This window comes from Pipistrellus kuhlii, unplaced genomic scaffold, assembly GCF_014108245.1.
Source record: "Pipistrellus kuhlii isolate mPipKuh1 unplaced genomic scaffold, mPipKuh1.p scaffold_m20_p_23, whole genome shotgun sequence".
NCBI classification, from domain to species: Eukaryota; Metazoa; Chordata; class Mammalia; order Chiroptera; family Vespertilionidae; genus Pipistrellus; species Pipistrellus kuhlii.
In genome coordinates this window covers 1,787,645-1,810,394 of record NW_023425522.1, presented here as the reverse complement: position 1 = coordinate 1,810,394, position 22,750 = coordinate 1,787,645, and the positions used below count along the sequence as shown (strand labels likewise).

General features: G+C 61.4%; 1 protein-coding gene across 2 annotated transcripts; it reads left to right on the top strand.

The window, feature by feature from the left end:
* The first annotated feature begins 5,450 nt into the window (after positions 1–5,450).
* On the top strand, positions 5,451–21,384 carry SLC47A2 (solute carrier family 47 member 2). 2 transcript variants are annotated; one of them, XM_045586505.1, is made up of 18 exons: positions 5,451–5,761; positions 7,038–7,139; positions 7,382–7,450; positions 7,885–8,033; positions 9,025–9,067; positions 11,640–11,684; positions 11,897–11,994; positions 12,253–12,350; positions 13,219–13,332; positions 14,316–14,383; positions 14,905–14,949; positions 15,238–15,346; positions 16,087–16,162; positions 16,484–16,553; positions 17,942–18,074; positions 18,141–18,235; positions 18,702–18,798; positions 20,819–21,384. In XM_045586505.1, exons 1-18 carry the CDS (start codon positions 5,639–5,641, stop codon positions 21,052–21,054), a joined length of 1,770 nt encoding a protein of 589 aa, XP_045442461.1. In that variant the 5' UTR covers positions 5,451–5,638; the 3' UTR covers positions 21,055–21,384. The 2 variants fall into 2 exon arrangements, with proteins under 2 accessions (XP_045442461.1, XP_045442462.1); XM_045586506.1 differs by lacking the exon at positions 14,905–14,949 and having other exon boundaries at positions 5,468–5,761.
* Positions 21,385–22,750: the final 1,366 nt, after the last annotated feature.

Genomic DNA, 22,750 nt, shown 5'->3' with positions numbered 1-22,750 from the left:
ATGCTAGGAGAAACCATAGGCAGCAAAATCTCAGACACCTCTCATAGCAATATGTTTATGGATACAATTCCTAGGACAAAGGAAACTAAGGAGAAAACAAACACATGGGACTACATCAAAATAAAAGCTTCTGCACAGCAAAAGAAACTATTAGCAAAGTGAAAAAGGAGCCCCCTGTATGGGAGAACGCATTTGCCAATGATACATCTGATAAAGAGTTAATTTCCAAAATATATAAAGTACTCATACAACTCAACAAAACGAAGACAAACAATCCAATTAAAAAATGGGTAGAAGACCTGAATAGACACTTCTCCAAAGAGGATATACAGATTGCTGAGAGACATATGAAAAAATGCTCAATGTCACTAATTATCAGAGAAATGCAAATTAAAACAACAATGAGGTACCACCTCACACCTGTCAGAATGGCCACCATCAACAAATCAACAAATGACAAGTGCTGGCGAGGATGTGGAGAAAAGAGAATCCTAGTGCACTGCTGGTGGGAATGCAGACTGTGCAGCCACTGTGGAAACAGTATGGAGTTTCCTCAAACAATTAAATATGGTACTGCCATTCGATCCAATGATGCCACTTCTAGGAATATATCCTAATAAACCCAAAACATCCATCAGAAAGAATGTGATTACTCCTAGGTTCATAGCAGCACAATTTACAATAGCTAAGGTCTGTAAACAGCCCACATGCCCATCAGCAGATGAGTGGATAAAAAGCTGTGGGACATTTACACCATGGAATACCATGCAGTAGTAAAAAAGAAGGATCTCTTACCCTTTGAGACAGCATGGAGGACCTTCAGAGAAAGACAAGTACCACATGATCTCACTCAAATAAATAATAATAAACTAGGAACAAAAAAGATCCAGAGACATGGAAGCATGGAACAGACTGATGAATTTCAGAGGGAAGGAGGGAGGGAAGAGATTATCCAAAAACTTACCTGCATATATGCATAGTCCATTGGTAGACAATAGTGCAGGGAAGACGTGGGGTGGGTGTGGGGTGGAGGTGGTAATCAGGAAAGCAGGCAGGTATAAAAATTTATCTTTATTTATATGTTCAACAATAAAGATAAATTTTTAAAAAGTGAAGGTTAGCATATCTATCTACCTGAAAAGGTTGGTATAAGACCAATTAAAAAAAATGCTAATGCTGTTGGTCTAATTAGCACATAATGTAGAGACATCTCTACCTGCATATGCTATTACATTAACACATACACTTCCACACTCAACAAAACACATTCTCTGGGAAATCTGCAGGAATCAACATGCCACAAGCCAAGCCCAAGCTGTTTGTTTTAGTCTTTTCCCATCCCTCCTTCTCTTTCTCCTTCTTCAATAAGATTTGTTATGCAACAAGGTTCACTATGTAGCTGATTGACTTAAGAGCCCAAGGACTTTTCCAGTGTTCATTGACGTAAAGGGAAAGTCTGGCCTATTCATCAATCGGGCTCCTCTAGTCTCTGTCAGCGATTTTCAACCTTTTTCATTTCATGGCACACATAAGCTAATTACTAAGATTCCGTGGCACACAAAAAATAGATTATATTTTTTGCCAACCTGGACAAAAAGTAAAATAAAATAAAAATAGGTACAATTTAGATTCATTACACCGGACGGCTATGCTGTGCTGGCTGCTGTCATGTTTTTATTTGATAATCTAAGGGAAGAGCGTTCAGTGCCCTGACTGAATGGTCAGGTGCTGCGTGATTTACCTTTAAATAAATCTTTATTGTTCAGATTATTACAGTTGTTCCTCTTTTTCCCCCCTATAGCTCCCCTCCACCAGGTTCCCACCCCATCCTCTGCCTTTAACCTCCCTCTCCCCCCGCACTGTCCTTATCTATAGATGTACGATTTTGGTCCAGTCTCTTCCCAACCCCCACCCCCACCCCTTTCCCCCAAGGATGATCACTCCACTACCTTTCTATGCCCGATTCTATTATATTTGCCAGTTTATTCTGTTCATCAGATTTTTTATTCACTTGATTTTTAGATTCACTTGTTGATAGACTAGAGGCCCTGTGCACAAAATTTGTGCACGGGGGCTGGTGGGTTGTCCCTCAGCTCAGCCTGCACTCTCTCCAATCTGGGACCCCTTGAGGGATGTCCCAATCATGGTGGGACCGGGCCTAAACCGGCAGGTGGACATCCCTCTCACAATCCAGGACTGCTGGCTCCCAACTGCTTGCCTACCTGCCTGCCTTCCTGATTGCCCCTAACCGCTTCTGCCTGCCAGCCTGATCACCCACTAACCACTCCCCTGCCAGCCTGATTGCCCCTAAATGCCCTCCCCTGCAAGCCTGGTCACCCCTAACTGCCCTCCCCTGCAGAGTTGATCACCCACAACTGCTCTCCCTTCCAGGCCTAGTCTCTCCCAACTGCCCTCCCTTGCTGACCATCTTGTGGTGGCCATCTTGTGTCCACATGGGGGCAGCCATCTTTGACCCCTTGGGGGCAGCCATCTTGTGTGTTGGAGTGATGGTCAATTTGCATATTATTCTTATTAAATAGGATTTGTTATTATTCAGGTATGACAAGGGCAAGAGATCAGGACACAACTGCCATTGAAAAGATAATTTCTCACACAAAGTTCCCAAGGGGAGGGCACTCCATGTCACTGGGACCACAGTGGGGAGCCCCGGGGTCAGTCAGGAGGGGAGAGCCTTCAGTGTCCCTTCCTGGGAAGGAAGGGTTTACGATGGACACATTGGAATGACTCCTGCCGGCCTGGGTGTCCAGCAGCGGGCTCGGGTGGTTAGGGCAGAAGGTGGGAACGCATAGGGTGCCGGGCTGTGCATGCCGGGGTTGGTTTGGCGTGACAGGTGCAGAGCTGATTGTATCCCTAGGAGTGGCCAGCTCCGGGCAGGCAGTCCCTTCAGTGCCAGCAAGGCCCCCAAGATGCAGTGTCAAGGACACAGAACAGAAAGGCCAGGTGAACCCAGGCGACCTCTGTGTATAAAGCAAGCGTGAGCTGAGTGTGACCTGCAGCCTGCAGGGCTGCTCGGCTCCCCGGGCAGCTGCCCACAGTGCTGGCGGCCTCCTTCCCGAGGACACGATGCAGCAGTCCGGCTGGGAGCAGGGAAGCCAGAGCCGGAGGCCGGGAGGAGGCCCGATGGAGGAGGGCAGGGAGGAGGCTGCACGGAGCTGGGCAGGGGGGCAGCCTGAGGGCGGGAGCAGAGCTGGCCTGGCTTTCCCTGGGGCAGAGCCTGGCCGGGAGCTCCGTTGGTGAGAGCGGGTCCGGATGCACCAAGGTTGTGGGTTTGGCTCCGGGAAGTCACAAACAAGAAGCAGCAGCGAGTGCGCAAATAAGTGGAACCACATGTCGATGTTTCTCTCTAATAAATAAAGAAACGTGGTTTTTTTTTGGTTTTTTTTTTAAAAAGGAGTAAGGATTGTCTTCTACAGAGCAGAGAGTATTTGCGGCAAGGTGGTGGCAGTGGCCAGCCAATAAGAATTCCAGCCAGAGGACGGCAGCGGGGGAGACGGCTCTGGGAAGGCACAGAGAAGGTGACGAGGCCTCCGCGTGGAGCCGCAGGGTCACCGGGAGGCTCGCTGGGCGCTGCCACGTCCGGCCCTGGCCGTGGCGCGTGGTAACCGGCGGGTTAATGAGGTGCCTTCCGGGCACAGGCCGCCCCGGAGGACGGGCTGCACCAGGCGGTGCCCTTTGGGTTCGAAGGCTCGAGTCACTGTTTTCTAACCTCACGGCGTTTTCTGGCGTTAAAACCCAGAAATCAGCAGGCTTTCGGGGGGAGGGGGAGCCCCTCGGGGAGGCCGAGGGACACCTCACTGCTCCGGTCGGTGAAGTGTAACCAAGTACAGGAGCTGACAGTTAACAAGTAACCGAGTAAACAGAGGGCAGCACGGGCGTCAGCTGCCGGTCGGCCGTCCCAGGCTGCGGCTGGCCGTGGCATGTGGGGTGCCAGGCAAGGGCACCCGCTGCCCAGCAGGCTCCTCTTGGGGGTTGGAAGGTGAGCAGGGGCTCGCGATGACCCTGCTCCCCTTGTCCTCCGGGTCCCCCACCAGGACTTGGTAGCTTTGGGGCCCTCCTCATGGTGAGTCCCGGCCCCTGCCAGGCGGCGGGAGACCCTCTGCCCTAGCTCAGGGCCTCGGCGCGGAGGCGGAGGATGGAGAGCGCCTGTGATGGCCCCGGAGGAAGCTGTGGAGGCTGCCCCGCAGTCTGGGCAGAGAGGCCGCTTTTAGGCTGCGGCCTCCACAGGCTCTGCAGTGGCTGCTCCCCCGCCAGGCCTCGGAGGCCCGGGCTGCACAGCGGGGCCCGGGGAGACGCACGTCCTCACGCGACAGTCCCTGGAGCGATGGCGACAGGAGGCACCACTGCCGGCCTCCGCCCTCCCGCTGACAGGGACCCCGAGGCTCAGTCACCTTCGGCAGAGGAAGCCAAACAGCTGCGCGCCTGCCCGGCCCTGGAGGGGCGCGGGGCCTAGTGCCTCGCTGTTCTCTGCCGCCTTCTGTGCCGTGTGCCGGCAATGCCAGGGGCAGTGCCGTCCTCTCGTCCCCCTCGGTTGGTGGTAAAGGCACCGCTTAGTGCCCAGGCTGTAGAATATCCCACTAGGAGCTCGGCAGAGGAGGAAGAACACATCGCCAGGAGCCCGGTGCCCAAACTGGGAACGTTTTGTGGAGGAGGCCCAGTGGTGTGGGCGGCACGCCGGCGGAGCCGCAGGAGGGCGTGGCGAGCATCTCCTGTCTGGTTCCTCCTCCGTGCAGCTCCCGGCTGGGCGCTCTGGGGACAGGAGCCTCGCACGCGACCCCCCCCCTCCCAGGTCAGCTGTCCTGCCTGCACGTTCCGGGCCCCTCACTCACTCACTCCTCCTCTCCTGGGGCAGCCTGAGCCCAGCGAGGGGGGTTGGGCGCTCCCCGGTTTGGGCTGCTGCTTGTCCTGGGGGCACACCCACCCTGGTGGACGGGAAGAGATGGAGACCAGGGGCGGAAGGAACCTTGCAGGCGGCCCAGGGACAGCTTCACTGAGCAGAACAGATGCGAGAGCAGGGGGCTGGCTGCTCAGGCCGGGCACCGGGCTCCCAGTGCTGCTGCCCAAAGGGGAGGGGGCAGAGGGAGGGCGAGGGGTCTCTGCCAGGGTCCCAGACCCAGCCCCCACCCCAGGCTCCCGCCTGACCCTCCCTCCGCAGGGCAGGGTTCGTGAGCAGCCCCCCTGGATGTGGTCTGGGCTCTGCGGCCGGCTCTCTGTCTCCATTTCTTCTTCTATGAAAGGGGAGCCGTCTGGGCACGGTCACCTCGGCCTGTAAGGCTCCCAAGTCCCCCTCCCCAGGCCCAGCACGCCCTGCCCTGCCCCAGCTCCCCCTCGAGGTCTCGCCGCTGACCTGGGGGAGAGCAGACACAGGCACCCACAGCGCCAGCCCTGGTGACTCCGGGCGGCCAGGGCGCTGGGCTTTCCCTTGTGGGGCCAGGGCCAGGGCCCAAGGGTCGCCGAGGAGGCGAGGCTTGTCCCACGCTGGTCTTCAAGGCAGCCCTCCTCCCTCTCCTTACTCATTAGCCAGCTGCCAGGTGACCTGGCCGCGGGTCCAGGCCGGGCGGGGGGTGCTCAGGCGCGTGCTCAGGCGTGCGGGGAGCCCGGCCGGCAGCCAGGGCCCGGGATGGACAGCCTCCGGGACGCAGGGCCCCGGCAGCGCGGGGGCTGCTGCCCTGCCCCCTGCCAGCTGGTCCCCGTCGGCTTCAGGGCTGAGGCGTGGCGGCTCTTGGTCCTGTCCGGACCCCTGGTAAGGAGGTGGCAGTGCGGGCCGGGGGGCTGGGGCCGGCTGCTCCGGCATGATCTGGGGGTGCCAGGGGCTGCGGCCCAGCGTGGCGGACAGCAGACGGCTGTCCCCGATGGTGCCGGGGGGAGAGGAGGGCCTGTCCTTCAGAAACCACAGGCTGGTGGGGCGGGGCGGTCTCCTAGGGACAGTGAGAGCCTCTGAGGCAGGAGCCACAGGCCTCCCCTCGTGTGCGGGGGGAAGAGGGAGCCCGCTGCCCTTTTTATGTATGTATGTGTGCATGTATGTGTGCATGCATGTATGTGTTTGTGTACTTTATTGATTTCAGAAAGAAAGGGAGAGGGAGAGGGAGAGGGAGAGGGAGAGGGAGAGGGAGAGGGAGAGGGAGAGGGAGAGGGAGAGGGAGAGGGAGAGGGAGAGGGAGAGGGAGAGAGAGAGAGAAATAGGAGAATCACTGATTGGCTGCCTCCTGCACGCCCACTACCAGGGATGGAGCCCAGCGCCCAGGCCTGTGCCCTGACCAGGAATTGAACCGGAACCTCTTGGTTCAGCCACAGGGCCACACTGGCCAGGCCCTGCCCTTTTTACTGACAAGGGAAAATGTCTTCGGATACATTATTTTTTTCTGATTACAAAAGCTAATTGGTGTGTGTTCCTTGTAAAAGTTTCAGACAAAGCAAAAAGTTATAAAGAAGAAAGAAATTCATCTCCAGTCCCACTACCTGGACATTTTTTTTTTTTTTTATCCTCACCCAGGGGTATTTTTTCCATGGATTTTCAGAAAGAGTGGGAAGGAGGGGCTAAGGGGAGAGAAAGATGGATGTGACAGAGACACATTAATTGCTTACCTCCCACACGCACCATGACTAGGCTGGGGATCGAACTTACAAACCAGGTACATGCCCTTGACTGGAATCGAACCCCCAACCCTTTGGTGAGCAAGCAGACTCTCTAACCACTGAGCACACTGGCTAGGGCCATTGCTAAGATTTTGCTGGGCTTCATTCCTCCTCCTTTTGTTTATATGTGGCCTGGCCTGTGGTTCCATGACATGGGTAGCAGCGGTGAAGGCTTGTGTTAGTCTCGGGCTCCTGCCCGGGGTCTCATTCCTGCCCGTTTAGGCAATAAGACCACAGCCGGGTCCACACAGCCATGGGAGCGCGCTGTCTCCTCTCCGGCCTGGCCGCTGGGCCAGCTCAGGGCACAGCTCCCTGGCCGCTGGGCCAGCTCAGGGCCCCTGGGCCCCGGTGAGTGCGGGCTGTGACCCAGGCTGCCTGTCCAGCTCCTGTTCCAGATGCTGTCCTTCATGATCTATGTGGTGAGCTCGGTGTTCTGCGGGCACCTGGGCAAAGTGGAGCTGGCGTCCGTGACCCTCTCCGTGGCCGTAAGTGCAGCAGGGCTGGAGGGGCACTCCCCCACCCCCAGGGCTTCCTGGAGAAGACCCAGCACAGGGCTGACAGCTGCATCCAGCTGGGACTGGCCCTCACAGATGGCACACAGTCTGCGGGCGGCCGCCCAGAGGGGGTCTCAGCTGCTGCTGGTGGCCTTGCCCCGGATGCAGCCCCTCTGAGGGCAGCGCCCTCCGTGGGCAGCTCCTGACGGCCTGCTTCCTCCTCTCGGCATCAGTTCGTCAATGTGTGCGGCGTGTCCGTGGGCCTCGGCGTGTCCTCCGCGTGTGACACCTTGATGTCCCAGGTAGGCGGGCCTCCTGCAGCCCGGCGGGCAGCGCGGTCCCTCCATGCTGCCCAAAGCGGGTGGGGGCCCCCAAAGGAGGAAGGGGTGGAGAGGTTCCCTGCCCGCGTGTCACATTTTGAGGGCGCACAGATAGGACCCCTGCCCGGGGGGCCCGAGTTCTGGGCTTCCGGTGGGCCTGGGGACCTGGGTTGGGCCCTGGCTGCCATTGGAGGTGACTTGGCGAATGCTGTCCAGGCTCCAGCCTCAGCCTTTCTCTGGGCTGGGGAAGGACTGGGGCGCGGGAGGGAAAGTGGGGGACCGGGTGGTGCTGGGCGAACAGCTCTGAAGACGCTGGGAGCCCCTGGCTGGCAGCTGCTGCCTGTGCTGGCCGAGCAGGAGGGCCGCGGGGGTCCCCGGGGGTCCGGGCCGGAGCGCTGAGGGCGGCTGTGTTGCAGAGCTTCGGCAGCCCCAACAAGAAGCACGTGGGGGTCATCCTGCAGCGGGGCACGCTCATCCTGCTGCTCTGCTGCTTCCCCTGCTGGGCGCTCTTCCTCAACACCCAGCACATCCTGCTGCTGCTCCGGCAGGACCCCGCCGTGTCCAGGTGAGGCCCCTGGTAGGACCCCCGTGTCCAGGTGAGGCCCCCCGGGTAGGACCCCCGTGTCCAGGTGATCCCTCGGGCAGGGCGCCGTGTCCAGGTGAGGCCCCCCCCCCTCGGGAAGGGCCCCCGTGTCCAGTGAGGCCCCCGGGCAGGGCCCCGTGTCCAGGTGAGGCCCCCGGGCAGGGGACCCCAAAGGAGCCCCCGCCCGCTCCTCCCAGGTGCCGCGCTTTGGGGATCAGAAACAGCCACAGTGCGCCTTGGGGGAGGTCCAGGCTAGGTTTGGGGATTCTTCCGCACAGCATGCTGCTCTGCCTGCGGCCAGCAGGGGGCAGACAAGCGGCCAGTTTTAATTCAGGAGGAAAGAGGCCAAGGAGGGATCTGCGTGTTATTTGCATTTGTGTCCCAGCACCAGTTGGAACATGACAGAAACAAGTGTGGCCCTAGCCGGTTTGGCTCAGTGGATAGAGCGCTGGCCTGTGGACCTGGGTTCTACTCTGCTCAGGGCCCGTGTCGAGGCAGCCAATCAATGTGCTCCTCTCCCATAGATTTTCCCCCCTCTCTAAAAATCAGTGGAGAAATGTCCTCGGTGAGAATTAAAAAAAAAAAGAAAGAAAGAAAGAAGGAAAGAAATGCACTGTGCACTACCCACTGTCCCAAAAAGGAGAAATAGGACTGAACTGATTTCTGATAGATTGCACGGTTATTATTAATTTTGGAAACGCCCCCATAGGACCTCCTTGTTCACTGTACATGATGTGCGCTCATTGGCTAGCTCTTGGCAGGAGGGCGTTTTACCCCCTAAAGCCGCGCGCACTCGGAAGGCCATGCCTGTGCGGAGGCCCTGTGGCCGGTCCTCGGGCCTCCTGGGGCACGTGGCGGCACCCCCACTGGTCTTGGCGGCTCCTGCAGGGCCCGGAGAGCCGCTCAGCAAACCGGGTCCCCAGGGAGCCGCGCTGGGAGGCCGCTGCCAGGCTGGCGCTCGGTTCTCTTGCAGGCTGACCCACGAGTACGTGCTGATCTTCATGCCCGCGCTCCCGGTAAGGCTGGGCCCGGGCGGAGGCTTCCCCTCCCGAATGGGGCTTTCCCCCTTTCCTCCCCACCTGCTGGGAGGCACCCCCGGCAGTCCTTTCTGGTCCGTGCAGATTGAACTTGTAAAAATAACAGAACGTGCCTTTTCTGATCAAAAAACCATTTATTGTAGAAGCCTGGGGGGAAGGAAAATTTCAAATCACCTGTAACCCTACCACCCAGAGAGAACTAGGTTCTCTTTCCAGGATTATTTCTACTCACACATGCGTGGTTTCAAACACACATACACATATGCAGTTTGAAATGAGGCCAATGTGGTATATTGTATCATAACCTGCTCCTTCCCTTTCAAATATGTCGTTAGTACCTTTATATGATTAAACCCATTTAAAAGGCCACATAGTACCTCATTGTGCCGCAATGTTTTAACCGATCCTACACGTTAGGTATTTGGGTTGTTCCCTACAGTCATTATTATAAACTAGTAGCCCTGTGCACAAATCCATGCGCCAAAAGCTCGCCAGTAGCTGCTGCTGCCCCCCTTCCTAACTTGCTGCCCTGCCCACTCCTGTAGCTCTCTGCCAACCATTTGTAGCTCACTGCCCACCCCCTCCTGCTGATCCGTGATCCAGTTGTTAAGCAGTCAGTCATTACACTTCACCGTGTAACGACCATTTGCATATTATATCTTTACAGTGCACAAAATTTGTGCATGGGGTTGTGTGTCCCTCAGTACAGCCTGCACCCTCAAGGAATGTCTAACAACCCTTTCACAATCCAGGACTGCTGGCTCCCAACTGCTCGCCTACCTGCCTTCCTGATTGCCCCTAACCGCTTCTGCCTGCCAGCCTGATCACCCCCTAACCACTCCCCTGCCAGCCTGATTGATGCCCAACTACTCCCCTGCCAGCCTGTTTGTCCCTTACTGCCCTCCCCTGCAGGCCTGGTCACCCCTAACTGCCCTCCCCTGAAGGTCTGGTCACCCCTAATTGCCCTCCCCTGCAGGTCTGGTCCCTCCTAACTGCCTCCCCTGCTAGCCATCTTGTGGCGGCCATCTTGTGTCCACATGGGGGCAGCCATCTTTGACCACATGGGGGCAGCCATGTTGTGTGTTGGAGTGATGGTCAATCTGCATATTACTATTTTCTGAGTTAGGATTGCCTTCTTTCCTCTCATGAACTTACTGAGAGCTCAATGAGCAGCGTGTCCACTGGGCCAATTCCCTCGACTGCTCTGCCATCCACGGCCACGCTCAAGGGATTGAAGCTCAGAGACACATGTCATTCCCTGGCAGGCAGGGTTGGCCTTGCCAGCTCGAGTTGCCTTCCTGTCTCTCAAACCCACTTACCCTCCATGGCACCAGGGGGCGATGTTCTTGAGGAGAAAGCTGGGAAGGAAGGGGCCGCCCAGGCCTGGCAGGGCAGACCGGCCACCCACGCTGAAAAGCCAGTGCACGACCTGGCCGGCCCGCCCGCGCCGGATTGCTTTGTGTCGTGGGAACACGTGGAAGGGCTGTTTCTCCTCCACGTCTTCCCCAGAACCAGGCTTTGCTCTTCAGTCCGGGAGGGTGGGTATTTGTCCAACAGGGCCACGTGCCCGCGCAGGGGGAAGCACCCTACAAAGCTCCCCGGGGGGAACTCCTGTGTTAAGTAAACAAGTCCCTCCCATGGGGTGCAGCTGCAAACTTTAATGAACAACAATAAGACTTACATAATGCTCACCTGGCATTGGAATGCTTACAGATGCCAGTGCGGTTGTGTAATCACTTTGCTTACGTGTGTGTGTGTGTGTGTGTGTGTGTGTGTGTAATAGGTGCACATAACATCCCGGGGAGACAGGGAGGCAGAATCACACGGTATAAGTGTGGGGCAGAGCCAGTCTTTGAACACGGGCAGTGCGCTCCGGCTCCATACTCCTGACACTGCGCCGCCTTCAACAGGAGAGGCTAAGGGAGGGATGGGCACATGGCACAGGCCTGGGCCAGGCTGACAGAGGACAGAGAGAGCACAGAGTGCCCCAACACACACACACACACACACACACACACACACACACACATGCATGCACACATACGTACACACATACGCGCACACGCACCCCCCAGATCCGTGTGCTCCACAGGGAAAGAAAGCTCCCTCCCGGGGATCTGCGTACACCTACACCCCCCAGACCCTCCTCATGGGCCTTGAACCTGCTCAGAGAGGCTGCTGGTGCGGCCGCCTTGCTCAGCTGCCCCCGCCCCCTCCCATGGCTGTCTCCAGTGCCCAGAGCCTGCGCCAGGCGCTCACACCTGTGGATCAGGATCTGGTGTGTCCTGAATCAGGCACGGGGCAGCCTTCCTGAGCGGGTGGGAGGCCTGGGGTGGCTGCCAGCACCCGCAGCCCTCGGCCTTGGCAGCAGCCCGCCATTCCCTGCCTCTCCCCGGGCGGGGCGCAGCGCACCAGGTGAAGCCTGCCTGTGGTCCCTCGGAACTTTGGTGGAGTAATTGCCGCAAACTCAGATCCCTGAGAAGTCCCTGTTCATGTCCGTCTGGTCATGCTTTGGTAGTTGTTTACCTGTGGTGTGTTTTATTTTGTGCAGGTGATTTTTCTTTACAACCTGCTGGCAAAATACTTGCAAAATCAGGTACCAGTCCCCGGAGGGTGGCTAGCGCACTGTCCGGGCCCGGGGCAGGGCTTTCCCCGTCTCCGTGTCCGAGTCTGAGCCTGGGCACCCTGACCTCGGGCACAGGGCCCGAGGGGAGCCCGTGCCTCCAGCCTCTCCGCACCCCCCGATGTGCCCACACCCTGGTCCTGCCCAGCCCATCGCAAGGCCAGGCCAGTTTTCGTTTATTTCAGGGGATCGTCTGGCCCCAAGTCCTCAGCGGCCTCGTGGGCAACGGCATCAACGCCCTGGCCAACTACGTGCTGGTGTCGGTGCTGAGCCTGGGGGTCAGGTGAGGCCGAGGGGCTTCGGGGGCCTGTCGGGGACATGCGCACCTAGTGCCCACCCTCCCCTGGGGCAGGCCAGTGTCATCCTTGCTTCACCCACGACGAAGGCTGTGGAGGCCGCTCTCACCGCCCAGAAGGGGGAGGTCATGTGGAATTTGGTGGGGACGCCCCTCCAAAGAGACACGGCGAGAGGGGTCCCGGGGCCTGAGGGAGCCCTGCCTGCCTCGGCCTGCGGCCTCAGCCCAGCCCCCGCCTCCCTGCAGGGGCTCTGCCTTCGCCAACACCCTCTCCCAGTTCGCGCAGACCGTCTTCCTGCTGCTCCACATCACGCTGAGGAGGCTGCACCGGGACACGTGGGCAGGTGGGCGGCCCCGCGACCCGGGCGCCCCCTGGGCGGGCAGAGGCCGCCTGGAGCCCCAGTGAGGAGGCCCCCCACCCCGACCTGCTTCTGGTCCCCTCAGGGCCTTGCTCTCCTCCTCAGGACTCCCCCCTCGAAGTCCTGGGGTCCCTTCACCCCATGCGCCCCGGGGCGGAGCCCGCAGGAGTCAGGCTTGAGAGCCCTCCGCTGGCCCCTGGACCTCAGGAGTGGCAGTAACAACAGGCAAACCCTGGTGTCACCAGCGGCCGGCTCTCCTGGCCCAGCTAACGGCACACCCACTATTCCCACTCCCCTCGGGGAAACTGAGCGGCTAAGCGACTCCCCAAATGCCAAAGATGGTACATGTGGGGGCTGGACTCGAACCCAGGCCTGTCCACTCCCAGGCTCAGATTCCAGCCTTTCTGCCTCCTGAGGGCTGACGGCCTGTGGCTCCGCCTCCAGGCATTTCAGGCACCACGCAGGCCGCCTCCTCCAGGCCAGGCGCCCCCGCCCCCACGTCTGCCTGCCATGGGCTCGTCCTCTGGCCTCAGTGTGCCGCCTCCGTGACCCTCCCGGGAAGCAGAGCAAAGACAGGACGCGGCTCTCCAATGAGCAGACAGAGCCCAGGAGGGCAGGCGCTTGCCCTAGATCCTGTGGTGTCCCGGCTGGAGCGGCCCCCGCCCGCACCCGGGGCTCCCGCCGCCCCTGACCCCCAGCTGCTCCGTGGCCCTGGCCAGGCAGAGGATGCCCTGTCCCCACGCCCTTTTCCAAGCCCCCCCAGCACTGGGCCAGGGCCTGCCCTGGGTACAATGCCTCTTGGGCCTGGCAGGGGGCACAGCGGCTGCTGCTCAGCTCAGGCCTCTGCTCCTAGGCTGGTCCGTGCAGTGCCTGCAGGACTGGGGCCCCTTCTTCTCCCTGGCCCTGCCCAGCATGCTCATGATCTGCATCGAGTGGTGGGCCTATGAGATCGGCAGCTTCCTCATGGGTATGTGGAAGGGCGGGGTGGGGGTGGGGGTGGGGGTAGGGGCGGGGGTGGGGGGCCCCGTGGGCGGCTCACCCAGCTCAGGAGCCCCTTCCTGTAGTTGGCCAGTTGCCAACTGGGGGCACTGTCTCCCCTCAGTCTGAGCTCCCAGGGGCAGGCCTGGGCCTTCTGTGGTGAATGCCAGCACTGCCCTGGCACCAGTGGGTACCCAGTGCGGGGGAAGTCCCCGAGCGAGTGGGAGGTGGAGCGGACGGTGCCGAGTGTGCATGGGCCTGGCCGGTGTGGGCTCCACCTGAGCACTCAGCACGGAGTCCACGCTGCCTGAGAACCAGACTGCCCCTGGCCCCGGAGACTGCCAGTCCGCCCTGCCCCCCGGACAGACGGGAAGGCCAGGCCCAGGACAGACGGCTGACCAGAGCCGATCCCGCACAGCGGCCCCCTGGGTTTCCCGGCCTGGCCCAGTGCTCTTTCCACACCAGCCACGTGCTTCGGTTCAACTGGAAAGCCAAGCCTCCCGGGAACGGCCTGCAGAAGACGCCGAGGCTGGGCAGGCTCCCGGGAGGCTGGAGGCCCAGCAGGACGAGTTTGGTTGTGAATTTGCCCTTCAAAACCCTTTACCCCAAAGCAGAGGTGCCCGTCCGCTGAGGGCCTCGGGGCTGGCCCAGGCCTGCTCACCCCTCTTCCCCTGACAGGCCTGCTCACCCCTCCCCACCCCCCACAGGCCTGCTCACCCTTCCCCCCCCACACAGGCCTGCTCACCACCCCCCCAGGCCTGCTCACCCCTCCCCACCCCCCCACAGGCCTGCTCACCCTTCCCCCCCACACACAGGCCTGCTCACCCCCCCCCAGGCCTGCTCACCCCTCCCCACCCCCCCACAGGCCTGCTCCCCCCCCCCCCAGGCCTGCTCACCCCTCCCCACCCCCCCACAGGCCTGCTCACCCCTCTTCCCCCCCACAGGCCTGCTCACCCCCTCCCTTCCCTGCAGGCCTGCTGAGCATGGTGGACCTCTCTGCCCAGGCTGTCATCTACGAGGTGGCCACAGTCACCTACATGGTGAGTGCCCCCGCCGACCAGCACCCCTGTTGCTCCTGGCGTCACAGGAGGGAGCGGACTGTCACTCTGTCCCAAGGTGCCCCCCACCTCAGGGCTCCCCATGCCCCTCAGGTCCAGGCCCTGCCAGACTCACTCAGACAACTGGCAGTCACCCCGGGGCCAGTACTGAACTCAGTGGTGTTAGAAGAATCCTTTTCTAATGAACACCATTTTAAAATCAGGAGGTTTTACCCCATAACCTGGATTTCTGCATTTTCTTGAAAAAAAATGGGACCTTCTATTTGGCCTTGGGCCTGTATTCCTGCACCCCTCAGAGAGAACTGGGGGACAGGGTCCCTGGGGTTCCTCTTCTCCCACCTTTCTCTGGAGACATGGGGTCCGTGTCCTCAGGTGCGAACCCCCAGCCTCCGGGATGCAGGCTCGGCCCCCGGCTCAGCAGAGGGTCATGAACCCAACTTACAAACTCATTGTGAGGTGACCCTTGTCTTCACAGACGCTTTTACTGAAACATTTTCCTCCAGGGAGCTTTCCTGGCAACTCAGGGCCTTTTAAACATTCACTTTCTCATGAGTCTGGGGAGCATGTGAGTCTAACTGCAGGCCCGTCTGCCTCTGACGTCTGATGGGGGAGATGGGGTGGCCCCACCCCCTCACCACAAAGCAGAGGGTGCAGCAGGCTCTTCCTACGCCGCCTGCCTGGGATCCACCTTCCTTTCTGCTCCTCTTTGGCCTTGGCTGGGGGCTGGGAGCTGGGGGCTGCTTCACAGCCAGTCCGGCCTCTTTCTGGCTCAGCAGCCATCCATCCGAGGGGCCCAGACTGGCTCCGCTGACTGCACCCTCTTTCCTTGATCCCAGATCCCCATGGGGCTCAGCATCTCTGTCTGCGTCCGAGTGGGGACGTCCCTGGGAGCCGCGGACACCGTGCAAGCCCAGCGCTCCGCCGCCTCAGGCGTGCTCTGCACAGGTGGCACCCTCTCCCACGCTGGGGATCGAGGGCCTGGGTGCCTGCGGCAGGGCTAGGCGTGGAGCAGCCAGGCTTATTCCACTGGCTACACCTGCGTCGGGCCCAGAGCGGCCCTGGCTGATCCGTGGACGGTACCCCACCCCCCATTCCAGCCTGCTGTGCTCCTTCCCGCCCTCTGCCGGGCTCTCGGGCCTCTGGGGGCAGCCTGCCACCACGCACCTTAGTGTGGCTCCCCAGGCGCTTCCCTCCGGCCGCCCGGGGAGCTCTGAGCTCTGAGCTTGCCCTCCAGCGGCCCCAGGAGCTGGGGCCCTCTGGGCCCCCTCAGAAGGAACCAGCTGGTGTCCTCGCCTGGCTCTGCCTTCTGGCGACAGGTGCAGATCAGCTCCTCCGCGGAGCGCCGGTGCTCAGGCTTCAGGCGGCACTGGGTCCCCTAGAGGCAGCCACGGCACAGCTCCTGCGGGCCACCCCCCCCTCCCCCGCCCACACACAGTTTCCCATTTCTGGCTCATTTCTAGCACGTGACCGGGTGATCCTGATGCTGCTGCCCAGGACCCACTTGGAGAGCCACGGGACAGGCGTTTCTACGCTGTCCTTCCCACAGGGCGGCAAACAGTGTTCCCGTCCACGTGGCTGGCTCCCATGCAGGACGCGAGGCCCCGGTGTGGCCGGAGGGCTGGCCTGTGCCGGCCGCGCTGGACTCCGTGGCTGATTAGCCAAGTGCTCTCCCCTGTCTCTCTCAGTTGGCACCTCGCTGGCTATCGGCGCCCTGCTGAGCCTCCTGAAGAACCACCTGGGCTCCGTCTTCACCAGTGACGAGTAGGCCATCGGTTTCCTCACCGACCTCTGGGGAATGCCCAGTGGCTGCCGCTGTCCTCGGAGATGGGCATGTGCCTGGCTTGGCCCTGGGTCCACAGGGAGCCGGGCTCGCCCTGGCTGGGCCCCCACAGAGACGCCAGCACCTGGGCTGGTTCCCCAGGCCTGGCCCCACCACCTGCCTGTCCCATGGGCCAGGGACCTGGGTTTGCATGCGAGACAGGGTGGGAGGAGGTGCAGTGGCGGGAAAGTGGCCAGGTCTCTACGCGGCAGTCCTGCTTCGGCTCCCAGCGAGGGCTCAGGCTTGTTCCTGCTTCCCTGCAGGGAGGTCATCGCCCTGGTGGACAAGGTCCTGCCCGTCTACATCATCTTCCAGCTGTTTGAGGCCCTCTGCGTGAGTAGCTGAGGACTAGCATCAGCGTGTGGAGAGGCTGCCTGGGCGGTGAGCGCCCCAGGTGTTTACTCACAGGAGGTCTATTTGTACCCCAAACAACGGCTCCCTGCCTCCTGCGGTTCCAGCAAGCCAAACTGAAAAATCGCACCAGCGGAAGCTCACTGGTTCCCAGTCTCTGAGTCTCCGTGTGCCTTTCTCTATCGTCCAAACTCCACCCATAGGAGCCTGGGTCTACGGGGCTTCTGCTGGGGCTGGGGTTCAGTGCAGTGGGGGGCTTCCTTTCCCCTCCCGCCAGCCAGGCACTCGGCCATCCCTCCTCTCTGCGCGGGCGTCTCCCTCCCTCAGCGCTTTGCGGCTCCCCTGATGGGTGAGCCTCTCCTCCTTTCTGGTTGTACATTTCCCACTCTGCCAGCTTTCCTGTGGTTTTGGATGATGTCCGTTCTGTCTTCTAGTTGCTGTTTTGAGATTGTTGTGCGAGGGGGCCAGTTTAGGTGCTTACCTAGCCGCCATCTTGGTTTCTTGTTCAGATTTCAAAGTTCAAGAGGCAACACCTGTCCCCAGGGCGTGACCTCTCTGCTCACATGTGCAGAGCCATAAAGTACCCATAGCCCTCACCCTAACAAAATACAAACAACCAAACACCAGCAGCCGGGGTGCTGACGCGGGAGCTGTGCCTGCGCTTCTTCAGCTCGTCCGCTCCGGTCCCGGGGGACGAGGCTGGGAAGCAAAGCAGGAGGCGAGCTTCCGGCCGGACAGAGGCTGCCAGTCTCCGACGGCAGGCAGTGGGCAGAGCAGCGGCCGCAGGAGCACCACCTGCCAATCCCAGGACCTGGGGATGGTGCCGATGCCATAAGGGTCTTGGGATGGGGGACAGTCCCGGATTATCAGATCCCAGCGTCACGCCAGGGCCTCAGGGGTGGGAGGCGGCGAGCCGGAGAAGGAGACGTGTGAGGGGAGCGAGGTGGGCGCGCTGCTGTGCGGGCTGCGGGGCCCAGGGCGCAGGCGGCTCCGGGAGCTGGGGAAGGCGGGGGACACTGGCCTGGCCCAGAAGGCACCAGCCTTGGCGTCCGCGTGGTGAGACCATTGGGACTCCCAGGCTCCAGGACTATAAAATGACAGTGCGTGGTTTTAAAGCTAAGTCTGTGTGGTCTGCTACAGCAGTGCAGAAAACACCTCCCCTCTCTGAGTGAGGTTTGGTGTCTCCCAGGCCAGTGGCAGTGTCTCTGACTTTACCGCCTTTCTGTGTGGCGAGGATGCAGAGGCGAAGGGGGCCTGAGCTGTGCTCCAAACGTAGCCACACCCGGCACCGCCTGGGCTCCAGCGCCACACAGAGCAAAGGGGTGGGAGCGCCTGCCCCCCCCCCCCCAACTGCCCTCTGCTCGCCCCAGTGTGTCTACGGCGGAGTCCTGAGAGGCACCGGCCGGCAGGCCTTCGGGGCCGTGGTGAACGCCATCGCCTACTACGTGGTTGGCCTCCCGCTGGGCATCGTCCTGGCCTTCGTGGTCAGACTGCGGACCATGGGTACGCGGCGGGGCAGGGGGAGGGCTGGGTGGGCCTGGACACCCGCCCACTGGCCCTGTCCCCCAGGCCTCTGGCTGGGCATGCTGACCTGCGGCGTGCTGGCGGCGGCGGCCCTGGCCGCCTACACTGCGCGGCTGGACTGGGCGCGGGCGGCGGCCGAGGTGAGTCTCTGCCCAGGTCAGCGACTGCCCACCGGGGAGGCCCGGGCACAGATCCCCCCGGAGGGGCCCGACACGACACAGACCCCCCCAGCCTCCCCCCCATGGTCCCTCCCCCCACGGCCCCCTCCCCCCACGGCCTCCTCTCCTCCACAGCCTCCCCTACCCACTGCCTCCTCCCCCCATGGCCCCCTCCCCCCATGGTCCCTCCCCCCACGGCCCCCTCCCCCCACGGCCTCCCCCCCCCACGGCCTCCTCCCCCCACGGCCTCCTCTCCTCCACGGGCCCCTCTCCTCCACCGCCTCCCCCCCTCCGCTGCTCTGAGGGCGCGCTCTGGGGCAGCTGGAGCAGGGGGAAGCGGAGCGCAGTCCCAGGATGAGGGCTGGGGGAGGCGGGGGTGGGGAGCTCCGGATTTGGGGTCCAGCGCGGGAGCCGGAGGCTGCGGGCTGACGGCAGGCTCTCTCCTCAGGCTGAGAAGTACGCGGGGCTGCCGCGGCGGCAGGGCAGCCAGCACCCCGAGAGCGGGCGCCCGGGAGCCGGGCCCCAGGAAGGGGCCGTGTCTGCAGGTAACGCCGAGGCTTCTGCTGCTCAGAGCGGCCCGCGGCCCCGTGCTCTCAGCGGCCTGAGGCCTGAGCCCGAGACACCCTCTCACACACACACCTCCTTACACACACACACCCACACACACACCCTCACACACACCCTCACACACACCCTCACACACACCCTCACACACACACACCCTCACACACACACACACACCCTCACACACACCCTCACACACACACCTCCTCACACACACACACCCACACACACACCCTCACACACACACCTCCTCACACACACACACCCTCACACACACACCTCCTCACACACACACACCCTCACACACACCTCCTCACACACACACACACCCTCACACACACACACCCACACACACACCCTCACACACACCTCCTCACACACCCTCACACACACACCCACACACACACACACACACCCTCACACACACCCTCACACACACCCTCACACACACCCTCACACACACCCTCACACACACACCTCCTCACACACACACACCCACACACACACCCTCACACACACCCTCACACACACCCTCACACACACACCTCCTTACACACACACACACACCCTCACACACACACCCTCACACACACCCTCACACACACACCTCCTTACACACACACTCTCTCACACACACACCTCCTCACACACACACCCACACACACACCCTCACACACACCCTCACACACACCCTTACACACACACACACACCCTCACACACACCGTCACACACACACCTCCTCACACACACACACACCCTCACACACACACCTCCTTACACACACACACACCCTCACACACACACCTCCTTACACACACACACACCCTCACACACACACCTCCTTACACACACACACACCCTCACACACACACCTCCTTACACACACACACACCCTCACACACACCCTCACACACACACACACCCTCTCACACACACACACCTTACAAACACACACACACCCTTAAACCCTCACAAACACACACACACCCTCACACACACCCTCACACACACACACACACACCCTCAAACCTTCAAACACACACACCCTCAAACCCTCACACACACACACATACATCCCCTTACACACAGTCACACACACACCCTCAAACCCTCACAAACACACACCCTCACAGACACACACCTTCACACACACACACACACACACACCCCTCTCTCTCTCTCACACACACACACCCTCACACACACACACACACACACACCCTCAGACACACACACACACACACACACCCTCACACACACACACCCTCTCACAAACACACACTCACTCTCTCTCTCTCTCTCTCTTTCTCTCTCTCTCTCTCTCACACACACACACACACACACACCCTCACACACACACACACTCTCTCTCTCTCTCTCTCTCTCTCTCTCTCTCTCTCTCTCTCTCTCTCTCTCTCTCACACACACACACACACACACACACACACACACACACCCTCACACACGCCCTCACCCTCACCCGGGAGGCAGCCCGCAGCGGGCTCTCAGCTGGGAGCTCCCGGCAGCTCAGCCTCTCCGGTGCCCCCTCCGCAAAGGCCGGAGCTGAGGCCGGAGGCTCCCGGCCGGGCTGTCCTGTCCTGAGGGGAGGGGGGGTCTGCCTGCTCCTCCCGCACCGCACCCCCCGGGCGCACCGTCACCCGGTGTGCGGTGAGCGAGGCCCGCTCAGGCCCCCGCCCGCCCCGCGGGCACCGGGCCGCCGCCCTGAAACCACTGACCGCGGCTCCAGGGAAGCGCGTGACCCCGTCAGTGCGCACACCCAGCGCTTCGCGCTCATCCCGCCCGCTGCCGCCGGGGGCGCAGCCAGCGCGGGGGCGGCTCCGGGGGCGGCCGGCCAGCGCGGGGGCGGCTCCGGGGGCGGCCGGCCAGCGCGGGGGGCGGCTCCGGGGGCGGCCCGGCCAGCGCCGGTGGGGGGGGGCGCAGCAGGGGGGACCCTATACCCCTTCCCGGCCGGGAGGGCTGAGCGCCCCTTTCCTCCGCAGTGGCCACGGGCGCCTGCCCCGGCGTCTCCCTGACGAAGTTCTCGGGCCCCGGGCGCCCCGCGGACCTCCGGGCGGACCTCGGGGCGGACCTCCAGCCGGCGGCCCCGGCCCGCCCCGCTCCCGCCCGCGGGCTGTCGGCGCGGCAGCTGGCTGTGCGCCGCGGGGCCGCGCTGGGGGCCGCGTCCGCCGCGCTGGCCGCGGGGCTGGCGGTGAGCGTCCTGGCCTCCCGGCGCTAGGGGGCGCCGCTGAGGGGGAGCCGGAGCCGCCCCGCACAGTCCCAGGCACTCCGGGGCTGCGGGGCCACATGGCCCTCCCCGAGGCGCGCCATAGCCCAGGGTCCCAATGCGATTCCGCTGTGGCCAACGGCTCCCTCCTCGCCCGACTTGAGGCGAGGCTCCGGGACTGCAGACGCTTCCAACGAGACGTTCCAGTCAGAACAACCGCCACATTAAAAGGAAGCCTTTCCCAGCGGCTTCTGCCCCTCTGTCCGCGGCCTCCGCCCAGCGCTGGACAAGGGGCCGTGCGCCCGACCCCCCGCTTCCGGCCCGCGGTCCCCTCCTCCCCCCTGCGGCCAGCGCGGCTGCCCATCGCCCGCCCACACCTCCCCCTCCACCGGCATTCCCGTCAGAGGCCTGCAGCAGCCTCCCCGCCGCAGGTGACAGGAGGCGCAGTGTGGCCCGTGCGGAGCCGGGCGGACACCTGTGGGCCCAGCTTCTCAGCCGCACGCACGGCCGACGCAGAGGGCAGCCCGGCTCCATGGCCGGTCCCTCAGCACCAGCGGTTCTCACCGCCCACAACCAACCGGACGCAGCGGGCAAGGGCAACAGAGACAGGATGGAGTCCAGCTCCCTGACTTGAAGGCCAGCGTGCTATGAACTCAGCTCCTGTTCGCAGCGAGTGGACAGCAGCCTCCAGCCGGCAGGCAGGCCGCACCCTCGTCTGCCACAGGTGCCTCGTGCCGAGCCTCTAGCACCACGGCACGCACAGGGACAGCGTGGCGAGGCAGTGCCACTGGTTCTCCACCGTGTCCGTGACTCCCAGCGAGGAGGGAAGGGTCCGTGGTCGAACGAGCGCTGGAAACACCCGGGCACCTGAATGCACTGGGGTCTCCCAGCAGCCCCCGGGGCAGGCTGGTGGTGCCCCTTTTGTGTGTGAGAGCTTGGGATTAGTGTCCTACGAATGTGCTCACAAAACATTCTTGAGATCAGCAAATGGGGATGGGAGGGTAAGAATGCCACCAGTTCTGTTTCCTTGCCCAGGCCACTGGGCATTTCTGGCACCAGCTGATGTCCCACAACTTAGTTCTGCATACCCACCAGACACAGCAATAACTCCCACAGGTTAGGGCCTGGGTCCCATATATGCTGTCCCCGTCTCTCCCCACCCTCACTGGCAACTTCAGGCTCTGCACACCGTCCAGGTGTCGCCTAAGCTGCTGACCAACCAGACACGGATGGGAGGTTCCAGTGGCCCCTCCTCAGGCCCAAGGGCAGCCAGATGGGAGGGCTCCCCTGCACTGTCTCCCTGTGCTCCCTGCCTGCTCCCCACTCCTGCCTTGGGGCTTTATGAAGGCTTCATCAGAGGCTCTGATCGAACCATTGGCACGGGCGATTCAACTCTCCCTCCAGCACCCTCCCCCTCTGAGGTTTAGGGGGGAAGTTCCACCCTCTAATCACATAGCTGGTTTCCTTGGCAACCGTCTCCCAGACCACCTCCTCAGGTCCTGTCCTAAAATCTTCATCATTAACATTAACAAGACACCTTAGTCACATTCACCACTTAGGAATTCTGTGGCAGGAACAGGGACAAAGACCATAACTATTTATTATTACAAATTACAACAGCCCAGAGGATGTAGGTGGAAAAAACTATTTACTACATAGGTATTTTAAAGAACAAAAACCAAACTCACAAAGGGCAGAAAGCAGAACC

What these genes read in the sequence shown, in the direction of transcription:
- SLC47A2 (XM_045586505.1), top strand. Translation starts at nt 5,639, where the DNA reads ATGGACAGCCTCCGGGACGCAGGGCCCCGGCAGCGCGGGGGCTGCTGC. An exon ending in CAAAATACTTGCAAAATCAG is followed by an intron (nt 11,685 to 11,896) that starts GTACCAGTCCCC and finishes CGTTTATTTCAG; the next exon opens with GGGATCGTCTGGCCCCAAGT. An exon ending in GCACCGGGACACGTGGGCAG is followed by an intron (nt 12,351 to 13,218) that starts GTGGGCGGCCCC and finishes CTCTGCTCCTAG; the next exon opens with GCTGGTCCGTGCAGTGCCTG.